At 28.7% G+C, this 23723-nt stretch overlaps 2 protein-coding genes across 4 annotated transcripts in view; both read right to left on the reverse strand.

Annotated features, from left to right (window-relative positions):
• The window catches only part of LOC107445670 (transcription factor COE1), a 41698-nt gene extending 27316 nt beyond the window's left edge, over nucleotides 1-14382 (reverse strand). The window contains exons 1-2 of one of the 3 annotated variants that reach the window (XM_043039386.2): nucleotides 13737-14382; nucleotides 261-420 (exon numbers count right to left, since the gene is read on the reverse strand). In XM_043039386.2, coding sequence (XP_042895320.1) covers nucleotides 261-284 — 24 coding nt within the window. In that variant the 5' untranslated portion in view covers nucleotides 285-420; nucleotides 13737-14382. Of the gene's footprint in view, nucleotides 1-260; nucleotides 421-8339; nucleotides 8734-13736 lie in introns of those variants that run through there. The other 2 variants (XM_043039387.2, XM_016060120.3) reach the window with 2 other exon arrangements.
• Nucleotides 14383-15450: 1068 nt separating this feature from the next.
• On the reverse strand, nucleotides 15451-21856 carry LOC107445669 (uncharacterized). The gene is made up of 3 exons (XM_016060119.3): nucleotides 21671-21856; nucleotides 19204-19498; nucleotides 15451-15784 (listed from the first exon to the last, which is right to left on the reverse strand). The coding sequence occupies exons 1-3, from the start codon at nucleotides 21696-21698 to the stop codon at nucleotides 15496-15498; spliced, it is 612 nt and encodes a 203-aa protein (XP_015915605.1). The 5' UTR covers nucleotides 21699-21856; the 3' UTR covers nucleotides 15451-15495.
• Between the last annotated feature and the right edge of the window lie 1867 nt (nucleotides 21857-23723).

Here is a 23723-nt window from a genome sequence, read left to right on the forward strand (position 1 = left end):
CCATTTTTCTGAGAATGTCCCGATATCTTCATTCAAATTTAATTTCTTAAAAAAACATTTAATGAATCACAAATTATAGGTTTTTCTTCTTCTTTTACCACGTACCATTCTTTTACCAACACTGGCGCATGTATCAGCAATTAAAAAGCTTGTAATTAGTCTTGGAAAAATAATTAAATTTTTAAAATTTGTTAAAATACTTCATTTATTCTTCCTGTAGTGTTTTGCTCTTAAATAGTAAAATTTTATGTTATACTTACAGTGCCATAAGTTACTGGTCCCATGCATCTTATATCCTCTGCCAGGAGTTGGATTAATTTTTTGGTTTCACTGTGAAACTTTAATTCGAAACTGAAATTAGTAAACTTCCTTACATCGCTTTCGGGTTCTCTCTGAAAATAAGCCTGCAGTTTTCCAAACCTATAGAAATATTTTCGATAAGTTTATTAATTCAGTTAACTATAAAAATCCATGACTTTTAAAATTATAACAAAATATATTAACACATTGTTTTATAATTAACTAAAAACTTTATAAGACCAAACCAGAGGTGGAAAGAGAGGTAAAAAAAAATAAAGCTATCCCTCCCGAGTGGGTTTAATTGTGTTTCTTGAGTTTAACTGGAAAAATCACACCATATTTCCAATTAAACTCAATCCATATTTCCAGTTAAACTTTTCCAGCACCATCTGAATTTTTTAAAGATTACTGTAGTTTTAATACCAAATCTATAAAAATTTGATCATTAAAGTGGTAGATTAAATATCTAATTAAAAAAGCAGTTTTCGATAAAACTTTTAAACCACATGATATTCTGGGTTTAAATAATAAAATATCGATAAAGTTAAATTCTGACAGTAATTATACAGTTGAAATTATTAAAAATACTTCAATTAAGCAATCCAAACTACTTGAATTGCCTTTATCCTCATATACTTAACATCATCATCATCATAGTTGGCCAGACAACCCAATGTGGGCCAATGCCTTCCTCTGAAGATTTTTTCCATAACGATTTCCGATTTATCTTTGATCTCCAATTCTTTTCATTCATTGCAAGAAAATCAGACTCCACCGACTCAGCTCATCTCAACCGCGGCCTTCCCCGCTTTCTTGTTCCAGTGAGTTTAAAAAGCAGCATCTTTTTTATTGTATTGTTATCACTCATTCGAATCACGTAGGCCACCCTATTCATTCTATTTATTTTTATGCATTTAATAATATCGTGTTGTTTGAACAGTTCAAAGTTAAATATCCTTCTCCAGTTCTCCAGTTATTGTTTTCATTTCCGCCACCAAATATACTCCGCAAAATCTCTTTCTCTCTAAATACAGTGGAGCATCGTTTATACGACGATCACTTATACGACGTTTACATTTATACGACGTTTTAGTGTGGTCCCAAATCATTCNTAGTATGAATATATATATATATATATAATATTATATATAGAAATCAATCAATGAATCAGTACTGAACAACACTACAAAATCATAAATCAAACACAAAACTTAAAGACAGATACCAAAATACGATTAATTCCACTTTTTTTAATATTTATTTATTAAATTTTTCATCCATGCCGGTAGCTATACTGAACAACAGCGCAAAATCATGCACAAAACTAAAAGACATATACAACACAATTAATTCCAATTAGTTTTTTAATATAATTTTTTCGTTGCAGGTGGCTTTACGTTATTATATTTTAAAAAACACGTTTTTATATCCCACCACTGAAGTAAAGATGAATTGAATGTATTGCTCACGCATTGCACTCATGATAGGAAAATTTTCTACAATCAAGCAATTTTCTCTGGAACGTATCCCTTGTGAAGGGTTGTAAAAAAAGCCATTTTCACAGTATCTAAATTAAAACTGCACATTATTGGTAAAGTTTAAATAGGTACAAAATATATAAATTGCATCTACATTAGTACATTTGGTATTTTCTTTTAAAACCTGCACCAATTAACACAATATCAGTCGTGACTTCTACCAAACTTTATTAACCATCATTGGCGTCAATAATAACATGACGATTTTCTACGTTTCTTCTAAGCGAATTAATACCATTTCTCTATTAAGTTTGCTTTTTAGTACTTATCCTTTTTTTTCATTTAATACTTATTACCAAAATTAATTAAGTATCATTGGTGTCAAAAATAATGCATGACGATTTTTTACTTTCCTCTTAAAGGAATTAGTATCATTAATCCATTAATTTTACTTTTTAGAACATGGTTTATTTTTTTTTCTAGCAATTAATACCTATTAATTGGGGGTACTGATCCAGGAGTTCTCTTGTCTTCTGAATAAGGTTCAAAATTACAAGGCTACGGAGTTGAACATTGATAGTCATAAACTCACATTTGGGTCGGCTGTTAAATGACGGTTATAAAATAAAATACCTATCATTAAAATTAATTGAACATCATAGGTTTTAAAAATATAATAGGGAGTTTTTACTATACTCTTAAATGAAACGAATTAGTTGTAATATTTCAATTATGATTTTTGATTTTTGTTATTTTTTGTTTCAATAGAAAATTTTACCAAAATTAATTAAGCATCATTGGCGTCAATGATAGTATGTCTATTTTCAATCTGGTGCCGTAAACCTAGTATGCTGCCACGTTTACATTACATATACTGCCACGTTACACGTCAACCACATTTACACGTTTCATTGAGTTTATCTGATGTAAAGAATAAGAAGCAATGAAATATGATAATAAAAATTATTAAATTTGATTAAAAAAGACAATAACCAAGCAAACATACTATAATTAAAAATTGGGGGGGGGACAGAATAATTTGCATTTTAATTTATATCAATGGCGTGAGCTCTAAACCAATGAGAAAATTTCATTTTTCAAACTTCTCACCCCCAATGGTCTAGTTGAAATTTTTGTACGATTTTTGCGGTCGGGGACTGAAATTGCCCCTTTCTCCCATAGTCCAAATTTCGGGATTATAGAACAAACGGTTCTGGAGTCTTAAAAGAGAGATACACGGAAGCAGTCTGACTTACTCTTTATTTTATTAGAATAATAAATTTTAATAAATCCATTGGGCCATTCTGCCACGCAATTGAAAAAACAACGTAAGTGCTTCACGAAAGATTTCAAGATGAACGACTTAAGAGCTATGAATTCAAAATATTTCAAATTTGTAATGCACCTACCTCGGTATTACATTAATAATATTGTGAAAGAAATTTGCTCATCTGTTATACACAAATAAGTTTACGTAAATTACAAGTTAAAATGATTTTCTCCAATCGATTATGCTTCGTCTCAGCTTATTAAAATTCAACGTAACTCACACATATTTCACCTCTGTATGAATTGCTATTGTCTGATATTCATTATCATTGTTTTGTTTTTTTAATTATATTTTTAAGATTTTTATCCTCAGTTATCAAAAATAAATAAATAAAAAGATAAAGGGGGATTATTGTTAAAGAAATTTCATTCATTTATGCTTCTAATATTGCATATATTTACATGAAGTTACTTGACCAGTGAGCAATTTAATATTTTGGATGTTTTAGATGCTTTTAAATTGTTCCAAAATAAAAACTGTGGTTCACGAATCAAACTTCCAAGATTTTTTATAGGTTTTCTTTTTTTTTCTCCTTGTGCAGGTAGATAGACAATAGAGGTTTCTTCTTTGGTACAAACGAGTTTAAGAAGTCAACATCTGTGCAGTTGTCATCTCTGAAAGAATTCTTTGAAAAATTTAACTTCTCTTTGGAACATCACCTTCACCATTTTATTCAAGTATAATAAAATTCGATTGAAGTGAATATCAGAAATTCACTTCTACCGAATCTATCAAAAATTATAGCAGTTACTTGAAATACAAAAATTATCGCAAGTACATTTTTCTACTGCTCCTAAAAGGTCACCTTGAATAAATAGCTACATTACGTTGTTTTTCAATTCCAGATAATTTGGAGATTCGACTGCAAATTAAAGATTTAGTCAGAGTCACGCCGAAATGCAATTTCAGAAAACTGGTAAAAAATTAATTTCTGAACAAAATAAAAATAAAAATTTCAATATGTAGTTATTCATACAAAAATGCCAAACATATAAAAATCTCATTTTTCGAATTTTTTTGTCGCTTACGATGGTTTTTTAATTGTACGGCAGTATATTTGTCGTATATTTTATAGCTCTTTCACGCCCAATTTTATATATTTATAATAAAATAACTTTTAAAAGAGTGCAGAATTACAAAAAGCGCACAGCCATACCAAAAATATTTAAAACGGGAAAAATTTGCAGCTAATTATTTTTCTATTTTTTCCTCCTTAATGTAGGTGTTTTATTACACTAAGAACCTTTACTCTACTTGGTGTAAAATAGTCGACACCACTTTTGTTATTCAGTAGCAATAAAATTTATAATTACAATAAGATAAGAAACACATATTGAGGGTAACGAGTGTGCGAACTCCTTGGCTAAGGAAGGCAGAGGTGCCGACCAACCTTGCACCATCATCACGCTTGCAGACGCAAATGCAGTTACAAGACGCAGACTTCCGCCCCATTCCTTCAGGAAACCCCTCATTACTGATTTTGATTGTTCCCGAATCTTAATATCAACAATTACTAGACTAAGAACAAACCACTTTAAAGGGATGAAAATTCTTTCCGACGAAATAAGAACTTATATTTCCTGCAAGAACTGCACCGATGTCCAACTTACCCCGGATCACATTCTCACCAGCCCTTACCCCATATGTTTTACAACTGGGTATGGTGCCACTGGCTTCAGAACTTCGCGAGATCTTTTAGAGTAATGATTAAGGCCCGGAATTTGATGACATTTGCATTTTTTTGCATTTTTTGCATTTTTGGACATTTTTTGTCTTTTAGAGCATTTTTTTAGATTTATAGGGCATTTTTCTTGAAATTTTGGGGCGTATATTGCATTTTAATGCATTTTTTAAAGTTTTCTGTTAATTTTTTACAATTTTTATTATTTTTTATCAATTTTCATTATTACACTGGCTTCCAAACAATAAAGAAAATCTATAGGATATTAGCAGGTGAAGCAACATCTTTTCAAATTGAAGAAGAATTGTCAGTAAGTTAGACCGTCTTTTTCAAGTACGCACCTATAACATCAGTAGACGTTGAAAGAAGCTTTTGCAGAAATGAAAATTTACTTTCAGACAAAAGACGCTCGTTTACATTTCAAATTATCAAAAAACACTTAATAATCCAATGTAATTCTGATATTTAGTAATATTATGAGGTGGAAGTTGTTATATCCATTAAAGTTTCTATACAAAATAAAAATATTTTGGTGTCAATATATTTTTCTTTTTTTTTGTTATTTTAAGATATAAAACATATTTTTCAAACTTTAATGAGCGTAGAACAAGTATTGCATTGCTTTATATCTTTTAAATGACTCATAATAATTTTAAAGAGCAAAAGATTTTTCTAATTCAGTATTTTTACTTTATTTAAGGCATTTTTTGCGCAATTTTTGCATTTTTAGGTGCATTTTTTGCCCTTTTTAAGGGCATTTTTTGCACTTTTTAAGGGCATTAGTTGAGATTTTTTAGGTCATCAAAATCCGGGCTCTAGTAATGATGTATTGGAGCTTGCAGATGCTGTTTTAAAGGCACACGAGGCCATTGAATTGTCCATGGACACGATAAAAAAAAATAAAAAAAAGAAACACATAAGAATGAGTAATATTATATTTTCAATACAATATGAGGTACAGTGCTAAGAGTGTGGTGTAATACCTATCCAATCTGATATTGAAAAACTCCGAAAATTGTGTGAACGATTACATCATTTCTAGTCAATACCAAGCCGATCGTTTTTTAAACACTTCAAATGGTATAATTAAATTTTAACATCAATAAAACTTACACTAATTTGCATCTCGGTTTGGTGAATATGGTCCTTTACGGAGCTCCGTAAAGTTGGCAAATACAGTCGTCGCCACTTAATCGCGTATCGGATAATCAAATAACCCGTTTATACAAATAAAATTTAATGGAACCAAATCATTTTACATGGAGCTGATGTTAAACTTCACCGTTTAAGAGAATATTTATTGTTTTTTGTAATTGCATAAAATAAAGGTAACGAAATGAAAAAATTTGTTTATTTTTGAGAAATGTTTCACCAATTAAAATGGAATTTCCGTTTTTCAGTTAAGATACAATAAGTGATTACTTCAATAAGGACTTCCTGCCCATTGTTTGGTCTAAAGAGGTGTTACGGGTAAAGCTGAAAAATTAATCAAATCTTGCTGCTACATTGAAGTTAACGAAGGGGTTTTACCCCTCTTTGACTTAGAACGTTAAAAAATCAGATTGTTTACGTTAAAACGTTAAAAATAAAAATCATTTGACTTAGAACGTTAAAAATAAAAATCATTTAGAACGTTAAAAAAATACAGATTGTTTTGTGGTCAAAACTTGTGGTCCCCTCCTGGTGAGCTATGACCTTTGAAAAGAAAAAGTTTCAAAAATCTGACACACTAGTGTACAATGTGTCTTTCTGTTAAGTAGAATAATCATTGCTTAATCCAATGAATAATGGTTGCAAGTTGTGAGCAAAAAGGAATGATTTGAATTAATCGAAGGGGGGAAAAACAATGAATCTTGGAAACAATAAGTTCCAAAAACTCCCAAACTATTGTAAAATAGGGCATTAATTTAGAATCTCTCAAGTTTCGAGAATTAGAAAATAATAAATAAGTAAAAATAAAAGTTCTGAATCTATTTGAAAGGAATACGCAAGTCATGAAAGTCTTAGTAGAAACTGAAAGGAAATATTTAATTTTGATAAATTGAGGAATTAAAACGGGTATAAAAACAATCTTCAATTATAAACTTTTTCGGAAGGCATCAAATAATGTTTCAGTACCTATATTTCACTTTTCTCTAACACTGATTTATTTTTATGAAATTTTAAAGGACATTTATATTTTATGGTACTATATAAGGTACTAGTTTTAATTTTAATTGCTTATTGATCATAAAACTGAGCTTATTTAATCAAAACGCTATACTATAGATTAAATACTATTAAAAAGTAAAATTTCGCAAAAATATAGAGTTTAAGATTGAATATTAAACNCCTTTTCTCTAACACTGATATTTTCATGAAACTTTAAAGGACATTTATATTTTATGGTACTATATAAGGTACTAGTTTTAATTATAATTGCTTATTGATCATAAAACTGAGTTTATTTAATCAAAACGCTATACTATAGATTAAATACTATTTAAAAGTTTAATCGAATATCCCGCTTAATTGCATAGATTTGACTGGAACCGATGCGGGACTGGATGCGGGACGGGATTGAAATATGCTCCCAATAATTTGATCAGGAGAGCAGTCAAAAATTTGGACCCCTAGTATTTTCACTTTTTGAATATTTTACCATATCTCGAGAAATTTTAAGGCGAATTGAAAACTTTTTGCACAAAATTAAAAAATTCATTTATCCGAAGATAATTCCATGCAAAAAATAACTTTTAATAGATATTCATTATATTTATTAAAAGTAATTTTTTGCATTTATCGAAAAAATTTTGTATCGTAAAGCAAAAAAATTTTTACATCATTTTAAAGAATGTAGTTTTGCATGACAAAATACGAACTTTGAATGAAATTGGTCAAATAGTTCCTGAGAAATTGAATTTTTAAAATACAGCTTTTTTGAAATTCGATTTCTCGGGATTCAACCGATATCACTCAAATTCTGCATTTCGCCATGTAAAATTATATTCTTTAAAATTATGTAAATAAAAAAATGTTGTACCATACAATTCAAATTTTTATTTTTTAATTCAAAATGTTTACAATTTAAATATTAACAAATAGTAAATGCTTACTAAAAATTAATTTTTGCTAAGCAAATTTTGGAGAAACAATTTTGGATAAGCAAATTTTATAATTGTGTGCAAAATTTTCTCAATTCGCCTAAAAAAATTCTCGAAATATAAACTTTTGCCAAATTGCGGCTATCCCCCTATTTTGGAGCTCAGTCGAGAAAAGATATGTTTTTTCATAGAAAGTACGTTTTATATCTGATTTCGTGAACTAAAATATCGTCTGTACTAATTAATTAGCATATTTGAGGTCATCCTCTCGAATCATGAAGATTGAGTTTTAGAACTTGAATATCCGATGATTAGAACAAAAGTTATTCAGGGTGGTCCGTTTTTTATTTTGGTGACTATAATAACAGCAATATCACATTTAATAGACATATTAAAATACAACGTAACATGTTAAAAATACAAAAACTATTTTTTAGAATTATTTTTATGCTAGCATCATTACTTACCCATTTCCTTCTTGATTGGTCAGTAGACTGATATCAAACTGATGCAATCCGCAGAGGTGAGGGGGAATCATTATTCAATTAAAGAAATTTTAAAATCCCAAGAGATATTTAATGAAATTCTGGGGTCTTTGACAGCTCAACAACCTAAAATCCAAAAGCAACTTCAAGCTATGATACCCAAGAGAAAAAAGGAAACTAAATCTGGAGCGTTGAGAGGGTTGGTTTTCGAAGACGTCATCAAAAAGGCGGAGTTATGCTTTAAGCCAATAGCATTTTTGCTTGTAATTGAATGGCTCCTAGAAGAGTTATGCTCCGCCTATAAGTTACGGGCTGACTAATATTTCGCCACTGAGCGTATGAGAGAAAAAAATCCGTTTTCGATGTTTGCCTAATATTACCGCTTTAGAAATAAAAAAATATTTACCATTAAAAAAGAGGCTTTTAATTTAAAATCAGCTTGATCCAGTTTTTTATTTTTAATTGTTTTTCTTTAATTTCTATATTTAATTTTAATGAGCAATTAATATTAAAAATGACGTTTTAATGGGAAAATAATTTTGTTTTTTAAAAGAGATATATTGGCTGTATTACTTTATATAAGCTTGGGGATGAAAATGTTACTTTTTTCATTTTAGGTGTAACAAAAAATAAAATCATTTTCTCTTTTAAAGTTTATTTTCAAAACGAAGTCTTTAAATTTTTTATTTTATTAAAATAAAATAAAAAATTATCCATGTTATAATTGTCTTCTTTTTAGTTTTATGTCAGTTAGTTTCGTTAGGTTGGAAAAGGGTCGAAAAATTGGAATTGGAGTAAAAAATTTTGCAAAAATAAAATCCTTTTTCTCTTTTTAGTTTACTTTTAAAGCGAAATTCCTAACATTTTTATTTCATTTTATAATTTTCTCCTTTCTAGTTTTGTGTCTGCTTATGCTACAAAGTGATTGATATATTGATAACGGTAATAAATTTTGCATTATTTTGAATCAATTTTAACTTGTACTGACACTGGTCCATCAATTGATATATAAACACTGCAATTAGACGGAAAGTGGAAAAGATTTCGAAAGTTGATCAATTCTATTTGGCCATAATCTACTTTCCATGAAGGCTTATCTGAAGTGATGGTATTTGGTAGAATTTTTATAAATCACAGAAATATTGCTCGCTAAAATCGGGAATTATCCGGGTTCTTGATAAAACAGAGCTCGTTATAAGTGAGTTAAATAAAAAAGTAGTAAAAACATCAACTGCTTCTTGAGTTTCAGAGACTTCTTTTGTCAAAATTCAATTCAATTTTTGAAAGACATGTAGAAAATAAATCTTAAATAAAAGTTTAAATTTAGAAAAAAGAAGCTACTAATTTTTGATGAATTACAATTCAATCGTGTAAAACAAAGTAGCGGGTACCATAGTTTTTTTTTCCTTTATCAAAATTAAGGGTCAAAAAATTAGTTGGTTTTCCAATTAAAACTTAATTGATTAAAAACAAAGAACGAGAAAATGATGCTATTTTTGATTCTGGACACCATTTCCTTCGGAAAAAGAAATAAACAAATCACAGCCCGGTCCCTAATGGTTTCGCGAGAATTTTTTTTTAATTAATTATTTTTTTAACTGTTTAAAAAGGGTAATTTTTTTTTTCTTTTTTTGATTCAAAGAAAAGAAGAAGAATTTTGTATTAGCGTGGTGCCATTTTGGCAAAAAATAAAATAAAATAAATAAATAAAATAAATAAATAAATAAATAAAATAAAATAAATAAAATAAATAAAATAAATAAAATAAATAAAATAAATAAATAAATAAATAAATAGAATAAAATAAATAAATAAAATAAATAAATAAATAAAATAAGTAAATAAATAAAATAAATCGTTAATTGCTTCTTTTTTAGGTAATTTTACATAAGGTAGGTGCATTAGCATAATATTTGAGCAACCCCCGATCATTTGACAATCTACGATTGCTTGAATGATATGCGTTTTTAGTCTTTTTTAAAAATTTCTGAAAACCTGTCGAGCTAGTTTGCAAACTCTTTTGCAATCCTAAGCAAAATCCTATCAAAGTAGTTGTGTTCTCAAAGCGAAGGAATGATCATTTGTTCATTCATAAATAATTCTCTCCGTTTTATTTTGATAATATAAATTTTAATGTGTTTTGTAGTAATGCTGACTTGAAGAGAACTAAGGACGAAGAAATATTTATAAACAAAATACAATCCACTAAAAATTAAAAAACATACAGGGCGCCATCTGGCGTACTTAAAAAGAAAAGCCGTTGCAGCATCAATTAATATTACATGTTGTGCCATTTTAACCAATAAAAGTAAATGTTATGTCCATTTATTTCTGAATCGCCTATTTCTTCATACATGAAAATCCACACCTTCATTTCGTACCCTCAGACTAAGAATTATTTTCGTGAAATAAAAACGCCCGAGCTATTATGCGACTAGCAATTATTTTCCACCGTATTAAAGTAAGATGTACATTTAATATCAAAATAAATATAAATTTCAGTCAAATGCTTAAAATTTATACGAGAAAGGAATCTCAATTTTACGCAGTATTTAAAACAAAGATGACAGTGACAATATAAAATATTCAGTTTCTGCAAACCAAAATAAATTTCTAGAATAAATGAGGACATGGGGAAATGATTCATCGCATAAAACAATGAAAAAGATATAACTTTTAAAAGTTTCCACGTGTTCTTATCTCTTAATCTGGATAATAAATAGATATTGTTATAGATTTTATATTGTAGTGATCAATTTTATAATGTTTAAACTAATTAAACGCTTTACCAACGATAAATAAGAAATCCATAATTTTCTAAATCTAAATTATTGCCGCTAACTGATTTAAGTATTACTAATTCAAAATGTGCTGTTAGTGGAAAGTTTATAACCTATCTCTATAAAATAAAAGGAGCCGTGGTGGTCAGGTGATAGAGCGTTCGCGTCCCAATGAGGTAAACCAGGTTCGAAACCCAGTCATGGCGGGTCGATACGAATTTTGCACCCAGCACGCATCGACCACAGTGCTGACGTAAAATATCCCCAGGGGTAGTACATGGATTGGGTTAGAGTCCTCTTGCCGTCAGGTTAACTGTGGGAGGTTTTTCTCTCCATATAATGCAAATGCCGGCTAGTTCCATCGAAAAGTCCTCTAGGCGAGTTTCTTCCGATACTTGATCCAAGAGTTCAAAATTCAAAATAATTCAAAAGAGTTGAAAAAATAAGTAATGGGAAATAAATTTATTGAAATATTCATTGAAAACAAGATTAAATGAAATATCTATTTAATTTTTTAATTGCAGGAAATATATGGCCCATATTTTAAAATAAGAGACATATACAAAGATTTATTTCTTTGTGATTCAATATGTGGCTATTTACGGTCAATTTAATAATATTTATAATAAGGGACAGTAAGGACATGTAAACTAATGATAGCACAGTTGTTTTTTTTATCAATTATGAACATATAAAAAGATATTGATAAAAATTTCTGCATATATTTCTAAAAAATTTAGAATTTCTTTTCTTGTAAGGGCTGTGAAAAATTCAGGATCAAATTACGGTAAATAGTACTGGCACCCTGAGTGCATCATCCGAAAAATCTACTTTTACTGTAAAACTTTATGCACTAATTTTTACAGTAATGGTTATTAAATTATACGGCGATGCAGTGATTTTACAGTAAGTATTGCTATACAGAAAAATTACAGTATACCGGTTAATTTGGTTCGAAAATGTTACGGTTAAAAGAACCATAAATCAGATTGCTTGTATTTTTTACCGTAATAATTTAATCCGGAATTTTTCACATTGCAGGAGACAAAAGGGATATTTAACACATTTAAATTGTATTGTAAGTCATAACATTTGTGATTTAAATTAACTGAAGACTTTTAATATGTAGCATTGAAAGGACTTTATGGCTTTTTTTGAAAATAAATAAATAATTAAATAACTAAATAAAAAGGTGCTTGTGAGAAAAATAAATTAAATAAAGACGAGGAAGAGAAATGTCAGTACTCGCATCAGTCAAGACCTGATTTGGACAAACAGGAAGAAGAAAAGTTTAACAGTTGCATTGTATGTGATAAAATCAATATAATTTTCGGACTGAATCTTCCTGAATCAACTTGTTCGTTAGTACAAAAGCCTGAGGAGCCTTGTAATAAATCAGGCTCTACTTGATATACTTGATCAGGATATACTTGAGGCTTTGGCAATCTTTATGCGCCTTTACAGGCAATCACCTTAATTTATTGCAATACTTCACGAAATATTCACGTTATACAGGATGTTCTGTAATAACCATTTTTTTATATATATTCTTTGAATTCTTGTTGAAAATGAAAAGTGTAGAAATACGCGCAGTAGGGGTTGCAAATTAATATTGAATACATTAGCATCAAAATCTGTGTAACCATTAGAGTGGAAAAAAAACATTAAAACCAGTTTGAATGACTAGTGAAATTTGCGGTTGTTTCGACAATATTGCCTTTAAACATCAGTTGTCCCCGGGAACCAAACTTGTTTTGATATTTTCAATGATGTTTCGTTAAAATTTGATAGCGCTTTTTGTTTTATCTAGCTCAAATATTAATATGTGACCAAAGATCTGTGCACTTTCTTTAATCAATTAACAAGAAGTTTAAAATAAATTTCAAGGACAGTCAGTACAGAATAGTTTGTATTTAATCTCTCAATTTTGCGCTTTGAAAGTTTTTGCTTTCAAACTACACAGATTCATATAATTTTATGCGAATTTTTAAACAATATATGATATTTATTTTGAATTATTTTATAACCGTTTTTGAACAGCCTGCCCAATTTGGAGTTTGAGTCTACCTTAGTTCAACTGCGTAGCCTTAAAATTTTGAACCCAATCCAAAAGACAAAGGAACTCCTGTATCAAGTATTGGGAGAAATTTATCTTCGTGGAGGACTTTTTGATACGACTAACTTGTATTCGAGTTCCACAAAAACATCCCTCTGTCGGTGGCAAGGGGATTATAAACCGATGATCCGTCTACCACGGAGGATGCTACTATGATCAGTGACACTGTGATCGGTGAGAGCCGGAAGCGGAATTCGCATTAACATACCACGGCTGGGATTCAAACATGGGTCAAGTCAAAGGGAAGCTGACGCTCTATATCCCTTGAGCTACCACAGCACATGCAAAATTATTGTGATTAAGCATCCCCTAGCGAGAAATTGAACATTTAAAGTCCCTCTAATTAATAACTATGGTCAATGCTTATCCAATTAGAAAACAAAGAGCTGACTCATTGGTTTAAAGTACGTTTGCTGGTATTTTTTAAGGCAGATTTATTGTGGTAAAAAATAAAATATGAAAAAAAAAAAATTCAAAACTTACAATTATGACATTTATTTACATAATATTTATTTAGGTACATCTTAAACCCTTGATTCTGTAGGTCTTTGATTATGTTGCTGCAAACTTTGTTTCTTACCATCAATGAGACGCCAAACCATGTATAAACCAAAAATAATTATTAAAACTTCTATTGACAAAACAATATGTCCTTCACTTGTTTGCCAAAATTTTATGAAATCTCTGTTATACATGCATCGTGCAAGTATGTATATCATTGTTCCAAAGGCTAAGATGAACCAGCTAATGAGGGGACACTTTATCATTGGCTCGAACAAACATCTGCTACTTCGATAACACTTGTTCTTATCCCTGAAAGAAAAACGAATGATAAATAAAATATTTACTTTATACAGGGTGCTCTGTAATCTCCTCCCTTAAAGTAGGTTATTATTCTCCACGTCAAAAATAAGAAATATATACTCATTAGAAATGACAAGTTATTGTTTAAGCGAAGAAAAACGATATCAAAGCTTGACGAATTACTCACAGGGAAGGCAACATTAAACCCTGTTTGATTATCGAAGGAAACAGAGAGTCCAAAAGCGTTTATTCGAAACACATTAAAGTGTCTTCCAGCAATCAAATTGATTTAAGTGTTTTAAATCAGACCTTTGTTAGAATAGTATTTTTGCTTCTTCCTCCCCGAAATATATGTGTCTCCAATATTTATAATTTTTTTTTATTTTATTTTTGATATGGATTCAAATGATGAATCTAGAAGGGGATGATCACAGAAATGTCTATGTCTTGCAAAATTTTCTAACATTAAGGTGGCAAAGGACTTTCAAAAATTTTTTAGAAATAATCAAGGGATTGGTTTGAAATTTTCAGCATAAGTTTATATTATATATGATAAAATCATTCATGTTTGTTATGGATTCTATATACATAAACAATTTTAGAAAACACTGCAGTGAAAACTCGTACGATGATTCAATAACAAAAAAAAATGTAAATCAGACTGTAAAAAACCTTATCTCCTTTGTTTTAAATACTATTGTTTTACATTTTATGTATCTCAAGTTTTACATCTTTGCATTGCCTACTTGTGTTATCTTGTTTTTGATATTTAAGAGAAGATTAATATTTTAAAACTTTTGTTTTGCTTTCCTATAATACAAATTCATAGCTAAAAACTTCGTTTAATCGTCAACTCAAATTTCGACCTCTTTCAAATTATCAGACCCAAAACTAAAAAGAAGAAAAAAATAAAGAAAATAAAAAATTGAAGAAAAAAAAACGTCTTTCAAGTAGACTAAAAAGAAGAAACCGATTTTGATTTGAAGAAACCGATCTAAAAATGATACCACTCTACAACTTTTTTTAATGCTTGAAGTATTATTTTTTCTAATCTTAAAAATTCCTTCAGTTAGGAGCTATAGTAACAGCGAATTATGAGTTATAGAGTTCACAATAAAGGTGAGTCTGTATCAATGCATCAGTTATTTTTCCATTAGTATTTCAAAGTACCTAGTTTTTGAAAGGTACATCCTGAAATTTGCGAATGCATTTTGTATCAAATCATTTCCAACATGTGAAGTAAAACCATTGAAACTTGTAAAATAACCATTGATTTATCATTAAAACTTGTAAAANGAGCTGACTCATTGGTTTAAAGTACGTTTGCTGGTATTTTTTAAGGCAGATTTATTGTGGTAAAAAATAAAATATGGAAAAAAAAAGAGTTAAAAACTTACAATTATGACATTTATTTACATAATATTTATTTAGGTACATCTTAAACCCTTGATTCTGTAGGTCTTTGATTATGTTGCTGCAAACTTTGTTTCTTACCATCAATGAGACGCCAAACCATGTATAAACCAAAAATAATTATTAAAACTTCTATTGACAAAACAATATGTCCTTCACTTGTTTGCCAAAATTTTATGAAATCTCTGTTATACATGCATCGTGCAAGTATGTATATCATTGTTCCAAAGGCTAAGATGAACCAGCTAATGAGGGGACACTTTATCATTGGCTCGAACAAACATCTGCTACTTCGATAACACTTGTTCTTATCCCTGAAAGAAAAACGAATGATAAATAAAATATTTACTTTATACAGGGTGCTCTGTAATCTCCTCCCTTAAAGTAGGTTATTATTCTCCACGTCAAAAATAAGAAATATATACTCATTAGAAATGACAAGTTATTGTTTAAGCGAAGAAAAACGATATCAAAGCTTGACGAATTACTCACAGGGAAGGCAACATTAAACCCTGTTTGATTATCTAAGGAAACAGAGAGTCCAAAAGCGTTTATTCGAAACACATTCAAGTGTCCTCCAGCAATCTACCTGATTTAAGTGTTTTAAATCAGACCTTTGTCAGCAGTGACCCTAAAGGCTTTAATAGTATTTTTGTTCCCCCCCCCCAANTTCCCCCCCCCCCCCGAAATATATGTGTCTCCAATATTTATAATTTTTTTAACTTTATTTTTGATAAGGATTCAAATGATGAATCTAGAAGGGGTTGATCACAGAAATGTCTATGTCTTGCAAAATTTTCTAGCATTAAGACGACAAAGGACTTTCAAAGTTTTTTTAGAAATAATCAAGGGATTGGTTTGAAATTTTCAGCATAAGTTAATATTATATATATGATAAAATCATTTATGTTTGTTATGGATTCTATATACATAATTAATTTTAGAAAACACTGCAGTGAAAACTCGTACGATGATTCAATAACAAAACAAAAATGTAAATCAGACTGTAAAAAATCTTATCTCCTTTATTTTAAATACTATTGTTTCACATTTTATGTATCTTAGGTTTTACATCTTTGCAATGCCTACTTGTTCTTTTTTTTTATATTTAAGAGAATATTAAGATTTTAAAGTTTTCGTTTTGCTTTCCTATAATACAAGTTCATAACTAAATTTAACTTCGTTTAATCGTCAACTCAAATTTCGACCTCTTTCAAATTGACAGACCCAAAACTAAAAAGAAGAAAATAATAAAGAAAATAAAAAAAATTCCGTCTTTCAAGTAGACTAAAAAGAAGAAACCAATTTCGACTTCCTAAAAATAATACCACTCTATAACTTTTTTCAATGCTTAAAGTTTTATTTTTTCTAATCTTAAAAATTCCTTCAATTAGGAACTATAGAAACAGCGAATTATGAGTTACAGAGTTCACAGTAAAGGTGAGTCTGCATCAATGCATCAGTTATTTTTCTATTAGTACATATTTCAAAGTACCTAGTTTTTGAAAGGTACATCCTGAAATTTACGAATACATTTTGCATCAAATCATTTCCAACATGTGAAGAAGTAAAACGATTGAAACTTGTAAAATAAACAAACATTGATTTGTAATGTCATTAGCCAGTTAGATTCAGTGGAAATTTGAATACTCAAACTAGTTGCAAAGAGGTTGAAATTTCAATTGGCTATATGTATAGGTACCATAATTCCTTCTTTCTAAAATAATAAGGACGTTTGTGATGCGCGGAGGGGTTTTGGCAATCGCGATAAACCAATCGTTCAATTTTACTTACAAAAACTAATTATATTTTAATATAATTAGCTTGTCAAACTAATTTTGCTGTTAATTCAATACCTTTTATAGGCCAAGGATGACTACATTCTCTAACTTCAGATTTTTTTCATAATATTAAATAATTTATTTTCATCTCTTCATAACCATTAGAATTTTATTTCTATCTCAGTTATAGCTGAAGTTACGATAATTTGAAAGACCATTTACCCATAAGGTGGCATACCTCGACACTTGTTTAACCTTATATTTCAAATGTGTTTTCTTTTTATTTCCTCAATTTTTAAATGCGATGCTTTAAAATCTTTAGTCCGATTTACTTAAAATTTATCTCTACTAAGAAAAGATCACTCACTAATTGATTGCACTGTTATTTTATATTTTTCAGTCAAGTTAAATTAAAAATTAATAGTCTTTTTGACCGTTTTTTGCCGAGTGTATTATTATTATGGCCCTAAATTAGTCAATCATTATGTTTATGTCCATTTAATAGGCTGTTTCATAAGCTTATTATTTGCAAACACTGCAAAAGAAACAAAATAATGACTTGTGATAAAGATATGCACTTTGAAAATGAATCGTTTTTAAGAATTTAACTGTTTATAATCCCCTATAATTTGAAAACAAAAAAATATATAATTTTTTTTTTTACTTTCAATGCATTAATATCATGTTTTAGCAGCTTAAAACATTCATAAATCAAAAAAATATATTTAATTAAATGTATCATAATAATATTTATATTTGCAACATCTTAAAAATGTTCCATGTATCTTCTCGATGATTTAATTATTATTTTTTCTTAATTTTTTTTCTTGTTTTTTTTTACGATTTGTACTTTTTACATATTCAGTCAATGTTCAAAAACAACAAGTTTCAATAAATTTATAATCTTTATATTTTTAATTTCGTTAGTCTTTCGTTCGTATTACTTTAAAATCATTAAAGCATTTAGAAAGAAAAAGAAGTTGTTTTTTTTTTGGGGGGGGGGNAGTTGATTTTTTTTGGGGGGGGGGCGGGGGGAACAGTACTTAGTTTAAAGATTAGCATCATTTAAATTTATCAATGCAGATTATTTAAACTAAAAAAAATGCATTAGTGTAGAACATAAATTTTAGGTGGATTTAAAAATTTTAGGTAAATATTTTGTTAGAATAGGTGAAAAAAAGAATAAGGTGCCCCATTGTAATTGATTACTATTTAAATCAGCTCAGGAAATTTCGAATAAAAATTTTGGTCTGTCCGAATTCGGTCAACAGCTCGGTCAGTCATGTCATAAGCAAACTGCCACCGTAGATAGCGCATTTCTACGTAAAAGATATATTTCAATTCTTATACTGTTTATTGAATAGTGGTTTCTAAAGAAACGGTGTATGTTTCAAAGTTAATAGTTCTACATTTTTAGTCTTTAGACTGCGTCAGAAAAAAATAATTTAAATACCAAGAGCTATGGCTGTTTTTTATATTTATTTGTTATTGATTCACAGAAAAGTAAGTATCTTAATGAAAAACTGCCTGCGTAGTTGTTCGATTACGGTAAGAGGCAATGAAATGTACTTTCTCAGTTATTAGCGTTTTAAAATTGTATTAAATAAAAACAATAAAAGAGCAAAATCGGGAAAAAAATCATTCAATTATTACGTGTATTACAATAAAAAAATTCTGTATTAATTAGAATATTATCACTGACATGGCAACAACATTAATATTATCACTGTGTAAGGATATAGCATGCTTTGTTATCTAATTTAAATAATATATTAACTTTAAAAACACCTGTTTAAAGAACAAGAATAAAGATATTTTTAATACCATACAAGTATTTTCGAAATTTCAATTGTTTTGCGTCCTGACGGAATCTACCATTGCGTCTTGGTGAACTTTAGCACAGTATAAACTATTTTAGCACAGCACGGTTTTGAAAACGCAAAATAAATTACCTGTCATTATGTGTGGAAGTGACAGCCATTTTAACACCGATTGCTCGCAAGGGTGTTTTACTGCTTGCAGTGTAGAAAATATCGTCGCAACTCATGTCTTTATCTTTTGTTCCACTACATTTGAAAAAGTCTAACAATTTGTTCTTTGGTTTGGAATCAGATTTTGTTCTTGAACAATCCGGATGCCTGTGGGCACAACAACATTGCTCCATATCTCTCCTTAAGATATCTCTTGTTTCTTGATCGAAGTCTAGAGATACGTAAGTTGAAGACAAGATTTCTTTTAATTGAGAATCTAGATAAAAAGAAAAGTTTATCAACACACTAGAAAACAACAACAAAATTGTAAAATGTGAAACTTCAATAATCCGTATAGTTACAAAATGTATTCTGGATTTTGGAATATTTTCTATTTATACAACCTGAAAAAACGGTATAACTTGGTATTCAATCAAAAATTATTAGTTTCAATACAAACTAAATCCCGGCTTAGAACTTTTTCAATAGAAACAAAAACAAAAAAAAAATTACTGTGTTTAACCCTTTAACGCAGAATTTTTATTAAACATATTTTTCAGACTTTTTTTCCTTATTTTGTTTTAATTTAGGTCAAAATAAGTTTAAATATTATATATAGAATCTGAACAGCAGGAAACACCGGTGTCTTCTTCTGTGTTAGAGATAAAATCCTCTAAATACGGCCCACTTTCAAACAATAATTTTTTTAATTTGTATTTTCCTTTTTTTTTAAACATTATTTAGATCTAGAAGAAGCAAGAATTCATTATTAAAATTTCTTTAATTCACAAAATCAATCATTAATACATTTTTGAATATGAAGAGAAAAAAAAAACAATTTTATGAATTACATTTTTCAGATTTTATATTTTAGTACAAATATAATTCCGATTAACAAACAGATTTTTTTAGTTACTATTAAATTATATATTACAATTAAAAAACACCAAAATAAATTTTTGCGTGTAATTAGAGGGTCAGAAAAAATATATAAAGACACCGGTGTCTCAGCCTCGTCAAAGGGTTAGACATCATCATTATGGCACCAACAGTAAATATTTTTAAATTGCGAAATAAATTTTTCAAAATGGCAATAATTTGTATTGAGCTAGTTTTGAATAAACCAGGGGTTTTTTATTTATTATTTTTAAAAGAAATTCTGTATTTACCAACAAGAAAATTTGAACAAAATTTTTTGTTGCTTTATTTAGAGAATATTTATGGAAGATACAAATATGCGGAAGATAACAAAATAATAAGCAGCAACAAAGTAATATGCTTTTATAGAGAATATAACAACCAACTTATTAAAAAAAGACGATAAAAATTTCTGGAATTAATTAACTGATCGACTGAGAGGCCCTTGGGCTTCCAAAATCTCCCAATCCTAACGCTAAGAATTTTTTATTAAATCAAACACTTAGGACATGAGAAAAGATCCATAATTGGCGATTTATCGATACATAAAATAGCCAATAATGAAGCCAACCCCGCCTTATTGACAAATTGAAATATTAAATAATTTGGCTACAGGTTAATCACCAAAAAGACCGTGAGAATTAATATAACCCTGTAAATGAAGCATTAATGTTGTTGGAGAAATAAAGCAGTTTGAAGAATAAAGAGTTAAAAATAGATTTTGATGTTTGATTTAATAACGACAGTGAATTAATGAGTTATACGTTTGTGTTGTTAAAAAGTTAGGAGTTACATTAATTGCGAAAAAAAGAATTAAATATTTATATTGCCGTTTAATAAAATGCGAGAAAAAATAAGTATTTAGTTTAATTTAATTGAATAAGATAAGAAATTATTTGAAAAAATTAAATTTTATAAAATTAAAAATTAGGAAACATGTAATGCCTGTAATGGCATAACATTGTCTTATTTTGCATTTTAGTTGCTTTATATATTGTTCGGTTTTGCTCTTTAAGAAAATACTAAATGACAAAAAAATAAATGATTCATTTCCCTAATTATAGAAAATGTTCTAAAATTCTTTTTCTTCAATGTTTTATTTTTAAATAAAATTAATGTTAAAGACTAAATTTGGTTTAAAAAAATAAATAAAACATTGAAAAATGACTCATAAGAGTAAAAAAAAATTAATCTATAATCATAATAACGATAAAGAATGATGTTTCTGTCATAAAATGTATATCGATTAATTTCTATCATTAATGAGACCATACTCAAATACATACAAAACGAGCAAAATCATTTTACTTAGATCGATAAAAATTGGCGATTTTCATAGGGGCGGGGGGGGCAAATGCCGCTTTATAGAATACACCATAATGAGCAGCAAATATTTAAAAAGTATCGAAATCATCTTACAAACATTTCTTAACACTGTATAGAATATGCATTACAAAAGCAATATAAAAAAAATACTAACATTACTTATTGAATTCATTAACAATGAAAATATAATAATGTGTCAACTTACGTATTATATCCTCTGAAACAGCAGCCATAACAATTTTTATGCTGAATATATATTTGGATTTATATTTTCACAATGTTTGCATTTAAAAAAATATAGATTTTAATACGAAATTTTAGGCTCAAATTGAGACATCAGTTGAGTCAATATAAAATCTGTGTGATTTCTAGTAGTTCACGTGAGAAAAAGGTTTAGTCTCTGTGAGAAGTTGGCGATAATTTTCTCGTATTCATGGAGCTGATAAGAAACTTAACTATAAAATGACCACAACCAGTTCTTGGTGTATGAATCAGTTAGTTGAAGATAACATAGATTACGATAAAGGATCCATTTTCTGTTTGACAGGAAGCAGTGATTTAAGAAAGGGACATAAGCTTATAAGACAAACTATCATTACATTTTTATCTGAACTCAATAATGTTAACCCTTTGAAGCAGAATTTTTATTAAATATATTTTTCATTATTTTTTCTATATTTTGTATTATTTTAGGACAAAATAAGGGGAAAACATAATCTTTAGTATTTTAATAATGTATAGTTATGAAATACAGCGTAAAACAAAGGTACCTTTTCTGCGTTAAAGGTAAAATCTTCCAAACACGGCTAACTTCCAAATAATAATTTTTCAAAGTTGCACTTATTTTACTTTTATTGCTTAGATTTAAGAGAAACAGTTATTTTTGATTGAAAGTTTTTTAATTTACAAAATCAGTTATTGATTTTGAGAATATATAAAAAAAAAATTTTAGGTTTTGTATTTTAAAACAAATATCACTCCGATAATCTAACAGATTGTTTTAGTAACCATGAGACTGGTTTTTATTATTAAAAGAATTCCAAAATTCATTTTTTGCGCTTGTAATTAGAGTGTCGGAAAAAAAATATAGGAAAGATACACCAGTGTCCCATCGGTGCCAAAGGATTAAGTGTAATTTTCAACGATGAGACAAATACTCAATTATAAATTTCAAGACTTTATTAAAAATATTCATTTAAAGAGAATTATTAACTTTTCTAAAAATATGCATTCATTACATTCATTAAACCATGTAGTATAGGCAATAACGAATATTGCGAACCAGCCGTTAAGCAACTTCAATATAAATGAATTATACCTCTTAATGCATTCATTTTTCAAAAAAATTTGCAAATTAGTACAGATCTTCATTCATACAGGAAGAAAAAGAGATAGTGGACAATATACGAAGTGATCTGTAAAGTCTACCTTTGATGTGTATTTTAAAGATTCTTATCGAATGTGATGCGAAAAAAATATACACATTGGTTATCGGAAATTAATATTTAAGCGAAGAAAAAACAAAAATGATTAATTACAGTAAACTAAAGCAAGTGTAATAAACCTTAAAACAGGTTTAATGGAGGTTTAAACATGATAATGTTTCTAGTAATCGTCTTTCAACTCCTCGCTGTTCTTACGTCCAAGCACGTCTTGTTAATTACATCATTGCATTACGTGTCTTGTTTATTACATTATTACATTACGTGTCTTGTTTATTACAATATTATATTACATATCTTGTTTATTTTATTATTACATTCTTTTCTTGTCAGAATTGTTTATTACATTCGCCTGTGATTTGTCAGATTTTGAAGGCATTTTCGTGTTTTAAGTATTGATAAATATTCTAAAAAATATATATTAAAGATTTTTTTATGGAACACCCTTTGAAAGTTGAGAACTTGTGCGACAACAATTTAATGGCCAACTTGCTTTAATAATTGCTTTGATAGTAATAAAAGGGGGTAAATTAATTGTTTTTATAACATGTGTATTTGTTAATTAAAATCAACTTAGACAGGCAATCAACTTATTGAGGCTCTCAACTTAATTGGTTTCAGTGCAACACACATTTGAAGCGATTGCTTTAAATAGAATGTTAGAAATTGAATGTAGAACAAACAATGCTTTAAATAGAATGTAGAACAAACAAGATCTAACATTTATCAAGTAATTACTTCTAAGGGATGCGTGATGCTTGCAACGTGTAGTAACTCCTAACAGAAGTTAACATTGTAGGTAATTAAACTTCCGCA

Source organism: Parasteatoda tepidariorum, chromosome 3, assembly GCF_043381705.1.
Source record: "Parasteatoda tepidariorum isolate YZ-2023 chromosome 3, CAS_Ptep_4.0, whole genome shotgun sequence".
NCBI classification, from domain to species: domain Eukaryota; kingdom Metazoa; phylum Arthropoda; class Arachnida; order Araneae; family Theridiidae; genus Parasteatoda; species Parasteatoda tepidariorum.